General features: G+C 41.7%; 1 protein-coding gene across 1 annotated transcript in view; it reads left to right on the top strand.

The window, feature by feature from the left end:
* Positions 1-11,186: 11,186 nt before the first annotated feature.
* The window catches only part of LOC139687048 (acyl-CoA Delta-9 desaturase-like), a gene marked incomplete at its 5' end in the record, with an annotated part of 46,075 nt that continues 41,904 nt past the window's right edge, over positions 11,187-15,357 (top strand). Inside the window, one exon of the mRNA XM_071584152.1 lies at positions 11,187-11,247. Coding sequence (XP_071440253.1) covers positions 11,187-11,247 — 61 coding nt within the window. The remainder of the gene's footprint in view (positions 11,248-15,357) is intronic.

The following is a 15,357-nucleotide window of genomic DNA, read 5'->3' on the forward strand; positions in this document are numbered from 1 at the left end:
CATCTGAAGGTTTGACCCTTTTAACGTTAACTTTCTTCAGAACATTTTGTCCTTTGATCATAACTGGTATTGTGTACAGTGACTCGAAAGGTTTATCTCGGGGAAAAATTGGAGTTAACTCGTGAACACTTTCGTGCGATGATTTTTTACGATAGATATGGGATTGGTCTAACACGGTCAAAGTAGTAGGGACGTAACGAGAAGAATTGCCCTTGGGAAAGAGGCTTTCACACGGAGGAGGGAGTTGATGACAGGGACGTTCAGTAAGGATATTAAAAAAAGACTCGTCAAAACTATGGATCGTAGTTATGTGCGGCGCGTAAACGTGGTCGCTGGAGCAGGATGATAGAAGTAAATTTTAGGCTTCTGAAATGTGGATATGGAGAATGTGAAATTGATCGAATGGAAAACAGATTAGGAAGTACTAGGTATGGTGGGCGAGGTGAGGGGTTCGTTGAGAGAAATCCTAAGGAGGCAGGAAAAATGGATGAAGGGGTGTTGATCAGCAGTGGGATGTTGAAGACCGTAATAGAGGGAGAATGTTAGGCAAACGAGGAAAGGGCAGGAACAGGACAGGATTGTTGGACGGGATGAAGGGAGGAAGCAAATACACAGAGATGAAGAGGGACTTGTTGTAGAGTAGGATGTTGTATTGTGTTTTGTTAGGAATAACAAAATATTTATTTGGTAGTTTTGTTCATACTAAACTTACCTTAATCGGTAGATTACCTAAGAATTATATAAGTTTTGTAGTAAGTATGGAGTCGGCATTTAAAATTTGCTGACAACTACTACTGTAAAAATACTAAAAAAACTGACAGGTAAAACTAGAAATAATTAGACACTCACATTTTTGCTTTTTAATTATTTCTGGGGGCATAGCCACATTTATCGAAAGGAAGGAAGGAAACTGAAGATATGGACGATGAGAATGTGGAGAGGGGGATTTTTGAGCGTGATCGACAGTGGTGGGGTCGATGGGAACGAGAAGGGTGTATTGGACCCCCTCCCTATTGGGCAAGGTTCAGCCCGACGCCCGAGGAGGCTTCTAGGTGCCAAATACATTTCGCTTCGAGGGTTTAGAGCTTTAACGGTGTGACTAAGGGGAGAAGGGAGGCATTGAAACAATTGTTGAGGGAAACATTGTGTAGGGAGGCGTGATGAGGCACTGGGAGGGAGGATAATGCAGAAGAAGGTTTGCACGAGGCGCGGTGACTATTGTTACGGATGTTGAGGGGTGTGGTGCACTTCCCAACTGGTAGAAGGAGGGACAGAGTTTGCAATTAGGTTGATGGGTTATATTGCGGGACTTGCACGAGGGAGTACGATGGGATGGGAGAGAATTGCTAAGTTGAGAAAGGAGGTAAGGGGTGGTATGTATGGGACACATTTTACTTTTGGTTCTAATGAGGGGTATCGGTGTGGATTTGTTGGTGGAGGAGGATTTGGTGAAGGGCTTGGTTGATTTCAATATTTCGGATAATTCGGCGGGTCATTAAAGACCCAGAGGGGCATTTACCTAAATTGTATGTCGTTGCTTTGTGGTTTGTCAGAATGGGGAAGAGGTCTTTGAGGATATATTTGGAGGACTGACATTTTGGGAAGTAGAAGTTTTAGTCGTAGAAGTTGCGCTGATGGAGAGGGTGTGCATGCGAGTTGATGTCTTGGGAAGGTTCGGGCGAGTGAAAGTTTCGGAGGATTTTTAAATTTAGAAGAGACTCAGGGTAACCGCGGTGTAGGCGAGCTCTATGCAAATTGGCGAGAAATTTGCCAGTAGAGTTTGGATTGTTACAAATTCGATGACTGCGGGTAGAGAGTGAGTGCGGAAGAGAGCGTTGAGTGAGCGATGGGTGACAGCTGGTCTAGCGGAGGGATTGCGGTTTACCGGTGGGTTTTATGTGGATTGAGGTGTGGAATATTTGATCGGTGAGAGAAATGTTGTCATTGAGGAAAGTGATTTCTGAGGATGAGTAGGTGGAGGTGAAGGAGAGAGAAGAGAAGGCATTGAGGGGTAAATAAATGTTCCAGAGGACTCCATGGTGGGTTGGCCGGAGAAAGAATAGATCATCTATCTATCGAACCGAGTGGAAAGGTTGCAGGGGTAACCGGAAATGAAGTTGTTCTCAAGGAGGCCAAGGGAGAGGTTCGCGTATGAAGGGTTGAATCTACGAGGGTCATCCGGAAAGTAGTACCCGTTCGTGAAATAAAGACACAAAAGTAAATATTAACAAACATAAAAAAATTTATTTGAAAGAGGATACTTTAAACTACTTCTCAACATAATCTCCAAGCAAATTAAGGCATTTGTCATAACGTGTGACAAGTTTCTGTATTCCTGCTGCATAGTCCTTCGCCGCCAGCTCATTGAGATACGCGAGGGACCCATCTTGCACAAATTTTTGCATAATGCAGATGGTGTTTAACAATTTCATGAACAATTGTTCGAGAAACATTGGGAAAATGCTCACAGATGTCATCAATTGTGACGCGCCGATCGTTCCTCACGAATTCGTCAACTGAGCTCACCAGTTGGTCTGTAATGACAGACGGTCTCCCCGAACGCTCATCGTCGTGTGTGTTCCCCCTCCCCATGTTGAAGTTGCGACACCACCGCCGAACAGACGACTCGTCCATTACATTGTCTCCATACACCTCCTTTAATTGGCGATGAATATCACATGGGCGAACGTTTCTTGCATTGAGGAATTTAATCACTGCCCTCACTTCACAACTGGCGGCGTTCTCAATTTTTTTAAACATTGTAAACAATCACAGAAACAACACAGGCAATGCTAGCGTCACGCAACTTGGCTCAGAGAAGGCAGACAAGCCACTGAAGCTATCTGACCTCGTCCAGCGGCTACTCGCGTCGTCAGCACTTCATGCGGCACGAACGGGTACTACTTTCCGGATGACCCTCGTATTTACAATCGCACAGCCTTTGATCCTCAGATAATTTTTATTTCGGAAGGAAAAGGAATTTTGAGGATAAAGTGAGAGAGATCCGGGAGAAACTCGGTGCTGGGAATATGTGGAGTGGGGCGTTTGGATGGCGGAGAGATGAGAGACCCGAGTCCGTCAGAGTGAGGGAGCGACGTCTATTGCGGCCGCAATGATTTGGGTGTCGGGAGGGAGAGAGATTGAGCGGAGACGGTTGAGAAAATTGTGTCTTTCGAATGGGCCGCATGAGAGTGGACCAGCGGTTGGAGGTAAATGTGAACAAAGGCGGATATTTTCTCTGCGGGTGAATTACGGGAAGAAACAATAGGTCGGTCTGTGATGTCGGGTTTGTGAATTTCGGGGAGGATGTACGTGGGTGAGGATGGAAATGCCTGTGGAGGAGAGTCCTTCTTAGGGGCCTCACCTCTGAGGATGGAGATGACCTGCGCCTGGTACTCCGCGTGTGGGTCAGTATCGTAGGTATGAGCTCGCTAGAGAAGGTGTCGGATGGCGGTTTCTTTGCTTTATTGATGTAGAGCGTCGCGTTAGGAACGACTACGGTGGAGCCCTTATCGCCCGATGTGATCATCAGTTTGGGATTGAGGGTGAGTTTTTTTCAAGGCTGCGCTCTATATTAGAGAGAGGTTGGATTTAGGTTCAAGAGAATTAAGGAAAGAGGGACTGAATAAGTTGGAAAAGAGAAAATTCAAGAGAAAAAATTCAAACGGGTGGTTCTGGGGAATAGGTTAGGTCTCCCGGGATGACGGCGGTCTGAATGAAATTAGTGCATTATTAATTGGGGTGGTTGATTCTTTGGATGTGAAAAAAGGAGTGGGCCTTGTACGGGAGAGAGGGTTCAAATGCGTGGACGGAAGGTATTGTCCGCTGGGTCGCGTGAGTGGTCTCACCGCTGGGAAGGAACGGGTGAGGGATTAGCCTTAGATTCCCTCGCCCTTCCCGGCACCTGCCCGCCCTCCCCTCACGCTCTCAACCCTTCCCTCAGTTTCCTTCCTTGGCAACCGTATGTCCTTACGTTTTTTTTAAACAATTTTTTCTTTGTTTCCAAAATTAGGATAAAGTTTCTCCGGTATTTTAGTAAAGGTCTCTTTATTATATTCACCACCCGAAATGGTTTACCTCTTTTTACAATCTAATTATATGCTATAAAACTAACGGAAATTAAACATTACTTGGCGATTCCATCGAATTCGCAAGCAAAAACTTATGATCGCTTGCATTTTTCAATAAATTATTCACACCTCTCTTTTGGCAATCTCCGCCCGAGTACTTAATTCAGAAGTCAGGTGGTATTTTTAAGAAAATGCCGCTGGAGATTATTTTTTGCTATGGACTAAGTTTCCATGGTAAATTAAGCATGTTGAGAAAACCAATCTGTAGTCATTATAATTGCGTACAATTCTGTCCATGCACCTTGAAACTTTCCGTTCTTATTTTGATTTTTCTCTTCTCTACATGCGCTGACATCGCAAGTTGTAGCCTAAAATTGTTGTTAATTGGAATTAATTTTAAAACAATTAATTTACTTAATTAAGATTAACTAAACTTTTATTCAAAGTATTATATGCTTAATAAAGAGAAACATTTGTCGATCTTTTTATCAATTTCGTGATGTTTCCCGAAGCTATTTCTATTGTGTGAAACGGTAGTTAAAAATCATTTAAAATGCATTACTCGCGCAGGAAGTTTATAAAGAGCAAGAACACTCGATATGATTAAGAAATACATACCAAAAGTAAATTTTCAATGAATCTTCAAAGGACCTGAGAGTCCTGCTCTGATGTGTAAAAATTAATAACAGTCCGATGGTAAAATTTATTATGAGATGTCCAGAATTCAGTCTTCTTTGCATTCGGAGACTACAAAAACAGCAAATGAACTCTTTAATTTAAAAAATTTAGAGAAGGTCAGTTCTTCAAGAATTCAAACGCTAGCACATTTAAGCATGGGATACTGATGGATGAACCCGTGACATCAAGAAGGACGGATAAACGGCATTGCATTGTTTTTAAACTTCCGTGGCCGATGGAGTATGGAAACATACGAACAATCATTTCACTCCAAAATATAAATTAAGATACTAGCGATCATTCAATCGGAGCCATGAGGTCGCTCCGGGGCCTGAAGTTGTCAACGCCTCTTATATATTGGACGGAAATCAGGGAAAGATACATATATATTGACTAACCAAAGGATAAGCAAATTTCACGGAGGAATACGACACATCCGGAATCTGAAGCCGGGCCTCCCACAAACCAAGCGTGTGCTCTACGACCTGAGCTGATGTACCTATAGCCGTTGATGGACTCGTGCCTCAGCTGCCGACACTCTTTCAGGAGTGGATTCGGAGGGGAAAGATCATGATACAGCATAATAAATGAAAAAGAAAAACTTTGTTCCAATCCACCACTTTATTTCAGGTACGACTAGTTTCAACGCTACGGCGTCATCCAGAGGTACCTGAGGATGACGCCGTAGTGTTGAAACTAGTCCTACCTGAAATAAAGTGGTGGATTGGAACAAAGTTTTTCTTTTTCATTTATTAAAATGAACTTCCACAGAGTTGAGGCTGAAACTATTGAGATGATACAACATATTTTTACAGTAAAATTGACTTGATCCTTTCGTTCGTCCGCGTATGTTCCCTTGCCTATTTTTCCTTTACACTAAACCCGACGTGTGCATGCATGCGCATAAGTATATATATATATATATATATATATATATATATATATATATATATATATACATACATATATATGCATAAAATCTCTCAAAGCACCATCTCCAGGAAACTTCCGACGCGAAAATTTAAATCCGGGAGGAAATAATCGCATCGCCACGGTGCACGACGGATGGTGAACAGGAATGTGCATTCAAAGTAACTTTTTCAGTCCATTGCAAGCATGAAGGTATTACTGGATCGGTGGTAATGAAGCATGTCGCTATCTCAGCCATCGGCCGTCTTCGTGCTATAGAATTTCGGAAGGGCTGCCGAATGCTCTCCACTTCCCTTTTCGCCGTTCTGATGAGTGGAGAAAGGCTGTCTTGGCTCAGGTTCAACCCCGGTTAACCCAATTGTCGGTTGATTAATTCGTCCATTCAGCTGCACAAAGCAAATATTCTACGACTCGGGATGCCCTTGGTCGCCACACTCCACTCCAGCACGTGATGTTCCATGGCGTCCCATCTCTTTGAAATAGTTACCAACTCTCGAGTGGTTTTGATGTACTTTCCCGTAGGAAAGAAATGGCGAGTCGAAATATCGGGTATGCTGTGCTTCATTGTGCCATTAAAACATGGTTAGAGGAATCCAAGGCCGTTGGTTTGATGGACTTTCGAACCAACGCACGCGTGGCAAGTCCGGAAAAAAATTGATAGACACATAATCGTGTACATTTTAGCGTGAGATATTTTAAGCATTAGACGGAAATGGAATTTTCCATTATTTACTGGTAGCCGCGCCGGTGCAGTTTTTTGTAAGTTGCTGGAGCTTTTGATAATCTTTAACACTTAATGAAATGACCGATATTCATGTTTAATACATGATGCATGAATCTATGTATGCACGCGTGTTTATACTCAACCAATTGTTCTAATAAATGAAGTTTGGACGAATAGATTCCATAATTTGGAATTGGGTAATGGGCTTATAGTCTCACAATTTTCAAGGGCGGGATTAATAAATATGGCAGATATAATGAGACAAAAAATATTTCCTACCAATTTTTTCACATTAATATTACCGTAATTTCCCATCGATAACGCGCGCATTATCTACACAAAAATGTTAAGATGATCGACAAAATGACGATGCGCTTTATGTGATGCAAATTGAAAAAATCCAAACAGAAGTATTTTACACGCACACATCCATTGCTCGTCTACCGGTAAAGGGACGTTTCGATGGACACAAACTACACAGTGATACAAGGATACGCTTCCCACACTTCTCCCACAAATCACAACCTGACATCCAAACCTTACACCAGGCCCCTTTTCAATCCCGCGGACTCCCTTCTTCACTTCATTCCGTTCATCATTCGCATCCTTCCCCTTCATCGCTTGCCCAACGCTCTCCCCTTGTTACAGTCTTCAATAACTCATCCTCAAAACAAAATACTATGCATCCAAATTTCCCGCCTCCTCTGGAATCCTCTCACCTTTCCGAAATACGTGATGGCAACTATTTACGCGGGAGAAACACAAAATTCTGGAAAGTGTCAATCGGCCTTCCCCTTGCGCTTAGCGCGCTAAACTCACAATGTGGTAGCAACTACTTTGAGAAATCTTCATTCCCGATTTCCTCCCTGCAGCAGAGTGAAAGCATCCCTTTAAAGAAAACTTCATCATCACCTACAGCTCTACAGCCTGGTGTGGGCCTTGGCTTCCTCTGTGATATGCTTCCATGCAGAGTTCTTGTTCTTGCTTTACCCTTCCATCTTGTAACTCCCAATGCCTTCAGATCATCCTCCGCACCCTGTAGCCATCTCTTCCTTGGTCTACCTCTTCTTCTGACCCCTTCCATCTTGCTATTAAGTATCAGTTTGGGCATTCTGTCATTTTCCATCCTTTCTACGTGGCCCAACCATGCCAGCCACGGTGACTTGGCAAATTTAACTATGTCCTTCCGTTCTAGAAGTTCATTTTTCTCCATGTTTATTTTAATTCTCCATCTCTCACCTTCTCTAATTGAGCCATAGATTTTCCTTATGATTTTTCTTTCCAATTTTCCAAGGGTTTCTTCTTCCTGACTTGTTAATGTCCATGTCTCCGCTCCATAAGTTACAACGGGTCTAATAAGCGTTTTATAGATCTTCAGTTTTGTATTCCTTGAGAGTAACATTGACTTGAGCAGTTTGACATTCGTAAAATATGCCTTGTTACCTTCCATTACCCTTGCATTGATCTCCGTGGATATCTAATTTCCATTGTTAAGTCGGACTCCTAGATAGGTTAGCTCCTTGACACCCTCAAACTCATAATTTCCAATTATTATGTTTTGCAAGTCCCGCTTGTTCTGAGAAGCTGACATTTTCAAGTATTTGGTTCTCTCTTCAAGAAAACTTACTCATCCATTATTCGCTGTCAGGAAACGATTTCAATCAATTCTAGTTCAAAACCCTTAATCAATGGAATAGATGTCGCCATTTTTGGATGGAAGCATCCGAAAAAAGAAAATTTTTCTTCTCTTATCCAATGGGGAATCTGGATGGAGCGGTGGTTAATGTAATAATGCCTTTCCACATCGAGGCTCCGGGTTCGAATTCTAAAGGTGGTAGGGTTTTTCTGCACTATCTCGATCCCCATTTGGGGTGTCACGTGGGGAGCACTCCAAGTCGTGATGATGCCGTCCGTCCGATGGGACGTTAATCTGTGTGACCCCTTGGTGCCCTTCGTAGAGAGCGAACAAATGCCGGTATTGAGATTCTCTCCACCTTTCCTCCATTCCCCGAACATACTACATCCACTAAATTACTCCATCTTTGCTTAATTGTGCAATTGACTACAGCTGAGGAACGCCTCCCCTAATAACTATTAGCCATTATCCAGTTGAATTTTGTTCAGAAAATTAACGATATTAATCAACAATTTTATTTTTATTGCGTATTATTGGAAGTGTATTTACTTTTCTGCGAAAATATTTTGTCAGTGAGCCAAATAAGTTGTAGATTTTACTGATGCGGCAATTTGCCATATTTCAGGAAAGCACATATCCGCGGAATACTTTGTGCAACCAACCTAAATAAATGCGTAGGAGTGATGTTTAACTGACGATGCCGGAATAAACGTGATGAATAAAATGGCAGTCAATCATTTATTAATTATAAAAATTTACAATCTTTTGAATAGAATGGACATATTTCTAATGTGTTCTAATGTCCTTAAACATAATGCAAATGTTTGGTGATGCGTCTAAGACTAACACGATCTTCATATCGAGGATAACCCGATATTTTTAAACACTTGATTTTCTGAAATCGGAGAATATAAATAAAATTTAATCATATTTCCTTTGGCACTTGGGAAGTGGTAGTCCAGGCGGTGGTTTTGATTGGAGGTCCACGGTTCGACCTCGCCTCTCCCGAACTGTGCGATTTTTCGTGTGCCAGATCGTCCCGGGAAATCACAGGAAGGAACACAACTTGGCGATGAAGTGAAAGGAACTGGCCCCACTATCTTGTGGAGGAGGGAATGTCAAACACCATTAAGGGATTAGTATTAAGTCAATTCTAACCTTGCATATGAGGCTAGCCGTCGGGTTGAACGTTGAGGTGGCCTATGGCAGCCGAGCAAGAGGCAGAACTGCTAGTAAACTGAGAAAGACAACATTAGAAGAGGAGGCCAAAATTTGTTAATGGTGAAGGAGTAATGAGAAAATCCTCGTAATTAGTAGGGAAGCCTGAGCGGTTAAGTCAGCTCTACTTGAAATAAAGACCGCTAAGAGGCAATTATGCAAGGCTTGAAATGAGGAAAGATTTCAGTATCAGTAAGGAAGGGGAAACTTCTGGCGCTGTCCATTTTCTAAGAAGGCGATTCACGCACGAGAACACCTGCAGGAAAGAATAGATTGGAAGCGTTGGGAATAAAAGTTCAGTCCAATAAATACGCGAACTGAGGCCATACAAACTTTATTTTGCAAAATTTAGTCTACATCAATTTTGACCCCTTCAAAGAGCTCTCCATTCGGTGCTATACGCTTATTCCATCATCTTTTCCACTGTTTATAGCACCCTTGGAAGTCCTCAGCAGCAGTTAGGCTTTTTAGTTTTCTCGTCGTTTCTGGCTTTATCGTGTCCACATCTTCCCAGTGATGTCCCCTCGTCACATTTTTGCATTTTGGGAATAGGAAAAAGTCGCAGGGAGCGAGATCTGGCGAATAAGGAGGATGATAAAGGATGGGAATTGAATTTTTTGCCAGGAACTGGCGAACAATCAATGCTAAATGTGCAGGTGCATTGTCATGGCGAAGTATCCATCCATCATCGCCTTGAGTCAAATTTGGTCGCACGTGATCTCTCCAACGCTTGAGAACTGTAAGGTAGAACTCGGCATTTACTGTTTGTCCCTCAGGAAGAAATTCACGATGAACAACACCGTCGACATCAAAGAAAACCAGGCGCATGACTTTGATTTTAGATCGGCTTTTCTTGATTTTTTGGTTTGACTTAATCCACTTGAAAACTGATGTTTTCTTCAGAGTATTATCGCCGTAAACAGCTGTCAACATTTCAGTAATATCTTGATAATTTTTACCGCACTTCACCAAAATTTGATATTGTGTCGTTGCCCCGTGAATTCGTCAATTTCCATTTTCGACAAACGGTAAAAACAAGAACAACAGAAACTAACATAACTGGCACCATACGCACAGCTCGACGATCCGCCAAGCACAGACGGCTCATTGGGTCTCAGGCAACTATGGCCGCTGGTGGGCGGGGCTATAGTCCGCGTCATGGGCGCCAGATTGTACCAGTTCGCATATTTATTGGATAGACCACGAAGAAGACTGATGAGGATAGAAGATATTGATTGAGCAGGTAGCGATTGGGTCTGCGAAGATTAAGGATATGAGTTAAGTCCGAAGATAATGGGAGAAGAAAAAGGAATGAATTTTTGGGACACACTCTGAGAGGCGATGACAGACGGTGAAGGCCGTCGTCTCTTGAGTGATGGGCGTCGAACAGAGGAAATATAAGGACGACGAGATCAACCGGTGGTGTGCGTCAAACATTCTTTGGACTCCAATCCACGGATGATGATTGCGGAAAAATCGATAGTAATATTAAGTTTTGGTCACTCTGGCTATTTAATACGCTTCCACATCTTTCCAGATGCATTGCTGCAAACATGTTAAACTGAGTAAATGGCTGGAGAACAAGCTTTTGAAAGCAGAAGACTTTAAATGTTTTATTTTGCAAGAAATGCATCTAGCAATTAACATTATGTTTGGCGATATAATTTTTATTATCCATGGGCATATGGGTTACGAATATCTCGACTCTGGTCAATGATAATATTAAAACTGCCCAACGCAGTCTCCTCAAATGATTTCAACGAAAAAAATGCCTGTGTTTGATGATTTATGTTGATTAAGGCATTTCGTTTGGTTTTTCTTTTTCAGGGAGACGAAGGACGAGCGCGGTTGCGAGAGAGAGAAGCCTCGGAAAGCCTTTCAGCCGCAAATCATTTGGGTCAACGCGATCAGCATTACATTTTTCCATCTGCTTGCCGTGTATGGCATATGGCTCAACTACCAACACTTCAACATTTTGACTACAACTTGGGGTAGGTTCCCTCTATCCGTGGAATTGATCGGGGAGGACAACATATTTTTTTTAATTTCAGAAGTACGTGGCAATTAGGCAATTTACCTGGTGGCAACGGTCAAGTCTGATATTCTTACATACAATCACACTTCCACATCACATACAAAATCCCGTCCACATCACATGTAAACAATATTTTACTAACTACAATAGTATCAATGACGTTTATCACCCAGTGGCTGCTTTACACTCATTCTTAAAACTCCTAAAATTGGGTGGAAAGGGCTCAAACAAACCTCTAGGCAGCTGGTTCCAATCAACAATAATTTTATTTAAAAAAGAGTATTTTTTCGTATTTTTTTGCGTTCTTATTTTTATCGTTGGGCTGTGGTCGTTTTTTCCCTTAAAGTTACGCTTTTCTATCACTTTGCATAAATCTTCCCACGCTTCGTCATTTTTAACAATTCTATGTATCGCGCCTAACCTACTTTTTTTCTTTTATTTTTCAAACTCTCCCATTTCAGTGTATCCAACATTTCCGTGACACTGTCTGTTCTTTTTTACCTTCCGAATACATATCTTGCTGCCTTTCTTTGAACTTTTTCTATCTTTTGAATATGTCCCACATCATATGGATTCCATACTATTGACGAGTATTCTAGGATAGGGATAACCAGTACCTTATATGCTTTTTCTTTTTGGCTACGCTACTTCCTTTGAAATATCTCATTACCCAATGCAGTACTTCAAATGCCTTCCGTGTCAAATTATCTACTTTGACTCCCCATCCAAGAAAACTCTAAAAATTCCACCGAAATATTCTTAGGAGACTGCAGCATCAGGGGTGGTGTGTGCTTGTGACTTTTGGATATTATATTTAGATTTTTGATATTATATGGTGACATAATATTTTGATTCAGTCAAAGCAAAAATTTATCATGTACACAATCACTGGTGACTGACAGATTTTACCAGTTACCAGTTTTACCAGATTTTACAGTTTTATCCCATTTTCTGTCTCTGTGCCATGATAATGGATTAATGTGTCCTAAAATAGGGAAGACCTAATATTAACATGATGTATCAAAAATATTTCCTCACTAACCCTTATTATTTCATAAACAATGCCAATAATTTAGCTCTCTCTCTCTCAGTGATATTTTGGTTCAGATTCACGTGGAACCAATTTTCAGAGTATATTGAAAACTTATGTAAACTCTTACTAAATACCTCACGCTAGCAGATTGATGATGAGGCACTCAGCTGAATTGTACCTTGCCACGACATTAATGTCTTACGAGTATTTTTGAAAGCATTCTCAATAGCTCATTGGAAAGGGTTCAAGAGTTTTATTTTCCGATGTTGAGAATTTACACATAGAAGTTAAAAATTATAATAATATCGTTAAGGTACAACATTTTTGTCCAAATCCCCATACTTAATTCCGGAATACAATCTAGACTATGCAATATGGAAATTTCCCCATCTCTACTTGAAAGGGCGGAGCGGTCGGAAAATATAAATTTGATAATTATAAAAATTTCGCTGAGCGCACCTCATTTTCGAAATCATTTTCCTTGTTTGAGTGAACTCAATCATCTAATTGAACCAATAATCTCATTCAGAACTTGTTGTATGGCTGTGAAATTCTGACCATTTGCAAACTACACTGTACTGAGGTGTCCAATGTCCATTGAGATATCATTGGATCCTATTTCTGATTGTGAGTTAAATGAATCGTATATCGAAATTAAATCCATGTTGTGTTCAAGGTAAACTTATAGATTCTCTTTCTCATTTTAGAATAATTTCTGTGTGCAGGGGATGCAATTTAGTATACTATGAAATTATGCCACCAAATATTACCATTTACCTAAATATGTATCATTCTCCTGAATTCGGTATCACCTGGCCAAAGATTTAGCGTAACGAATGGATTTAGAGAAGAAGAAACGAAAATTACTCGAAATATTACCGTAGACTGCAGTGCCTCCCTTGTCAGTTGAGGGCAATAGAGTTGCTAAGCCGATGTTGTTGAGAAATGATATTTTTGATTGATCCTTAACTCTCTTTAAAAATCCCACAGGGAGAAGCTCAGAATCTCCCTTGCAGTTCACCTATCCGCCTTTGTGGCACCGTTCGTGAAATTGGGCGCATTTATTCATCAGCCGTGTATCGGAGGCCCTCAGTGAAGTCACAAGTAATGAAAGGCAGAGATTGTGAAGAGCCTAATTTAAATTATGCAAATCTAATATTGTCGTATAGCATGTAAGTTTCAAAGTTTACTCATTTCAAATTGCTATAATGCGTGGTCTGTGCAATAAATGCGCAAACTGGTGCAATCTGGCGGCCATGACGCGGATTATAGCCCCGCCCGCTAGCGGCGCTAGTTGCCTGAGACCCAATGAGTCGTATGTGCTTGGCGGATCGTCGAGCTGTGCGTAATTGCCAGATATGTTATCTTCTGTTGCCCTTGTTTTTACCATGAGTTGAAAATGGAAATTGATAAAATCACGGAGCAAGGAATCATTTTCAAGTTTTTTGATGAAATGCGGTAAAAGTTATGCAGAAATTACTAAAATGTTGACAGCTGTTTACGGCGATAATGCTCTGGAGAAAATATTAGTTTCCAAGTGGATTAAGCGTTTTAAAGATGGTCGACAAGGCGCCACGGATGATGCAAGACCGGGACGACCCTCAACCACCTGTGTTGCCTACAACATTGATCGTGTGCCGTCCCTTTTCCTTACCGATCGTCGAAAAATTGTCCGAATTATAGCTGATGAACTGAATTTAGGAAAATCAACAGTGCACACTATTTTAACCGAACATGATGGATGAATCCTTCACCATGGCAATGCACCTGCACTTTCAGCAATGATTGTTTGCCAGTGTCAGACAACAAAATTTAATCGCCATCCTTGATCATCATCCTTATCCGCCAGATCTCGGCCCCTGCGACTTTTTCCTATTCCAAGAATGGAAAAATGTGATGAACGGGAAGACATGGGCACAATAACGCAAGAAACGACGAGAAAACTAAAAAGCCTAACTGCTGCCGAGGACTTCCAAGGGTGCTATAAACAGTGGAAAAGATGATGGAATTAGTGCATAACAACCAACGGAGAGTACTTTGAAGGGGCCAAATCAATGTTGACTAAATACTGCCTAATAAAGATTGTATGGCCACATTTTGCGTATTTATTGGACAGAGTAGTACACACCTGTTTGGTACTCACTTTGAATTTGATTGGAAGTGGTTGGCTGGGTTGGCAGTGCTTTTATAGGTTTCTCAAATAAGTGTGTACCTGAAAGGCAAGGCTAAAAATATGACATAAAATGATTTCGAGAACATAAGAGTATGAGGAAGATCTCTGAAGATGCGCTCCGTGCTTGCTTCCGTACCACGAGATCGACGTTGGATCGCATCGCGCGTCTCGGCCTCGTTCGGCGGCCGCCACCGATATCCTTCCGCCTGCCTCTCAACGATTTCATTCCGCGCTTCTTCTCCCGTGTGATGGCTCATGAGCACCATCCCTCTTCACATGAGGGTAACCACCTCCCAGTGTTTCTTTTAATTTTAAATAACGTTTAGTCACAATCATATTTACTTTAACCGTTGAGTACAGAATCTATTGAGATATTTCTTATATGCAAAGTGCAATTAGAGTTAAGTAAATAGTGCCAAATCGATGGTCGACCTGCCGGAAAAACTAGCTGGGTAAAGTTCCTCATTACCTTCAGGTATTGAATAAAGATATTTATTAGGTTAGATTGAAAGAGAAAATCTACAGAGTACTCGTGGTACAGCCCTAAAGAGATAATATTTTTCTGATGACAGAGACGTTCGGGAATACTTGTTTCGCGGCCAAAGATCTATTCAACAAAATGATCCAAATCCCATTTTTAGGGCCGGGTCTGGCAACATCACGCCTCACCAGCCTCCCCTCCCTTCCCTCCTCCACTTTCCAAGGCGAATGAATCCTCGGGGATGGATGACCTGCCGGAATCACAGTGGTAGTTGTGACAGCTGCATCCGTCCTCGCCGGTCACGCTTTCCCGATGGACCACTGATTGGATTCCCTTCTCTCTCGACCGATATGTCGGCTCGTGTCATAACGTTAGCTCT

The sequence above is a fragment of the Hetaerina americana genome, unplaced genomic scaffold (assembly GCF_022747635.1).
Source record: "Hetaerina americana unplaced genomic scaffold, ioHetAmer1.1.p SCAF_16, whole genome shotgun sequence".
NCBI classification, from domain to species: domain Eukaryota; kingdom Metazoa; phylum Arthropoda; class Insecta; order Odonata; family Calopterygidae; genus Hetaerina; species Hetaerina americana.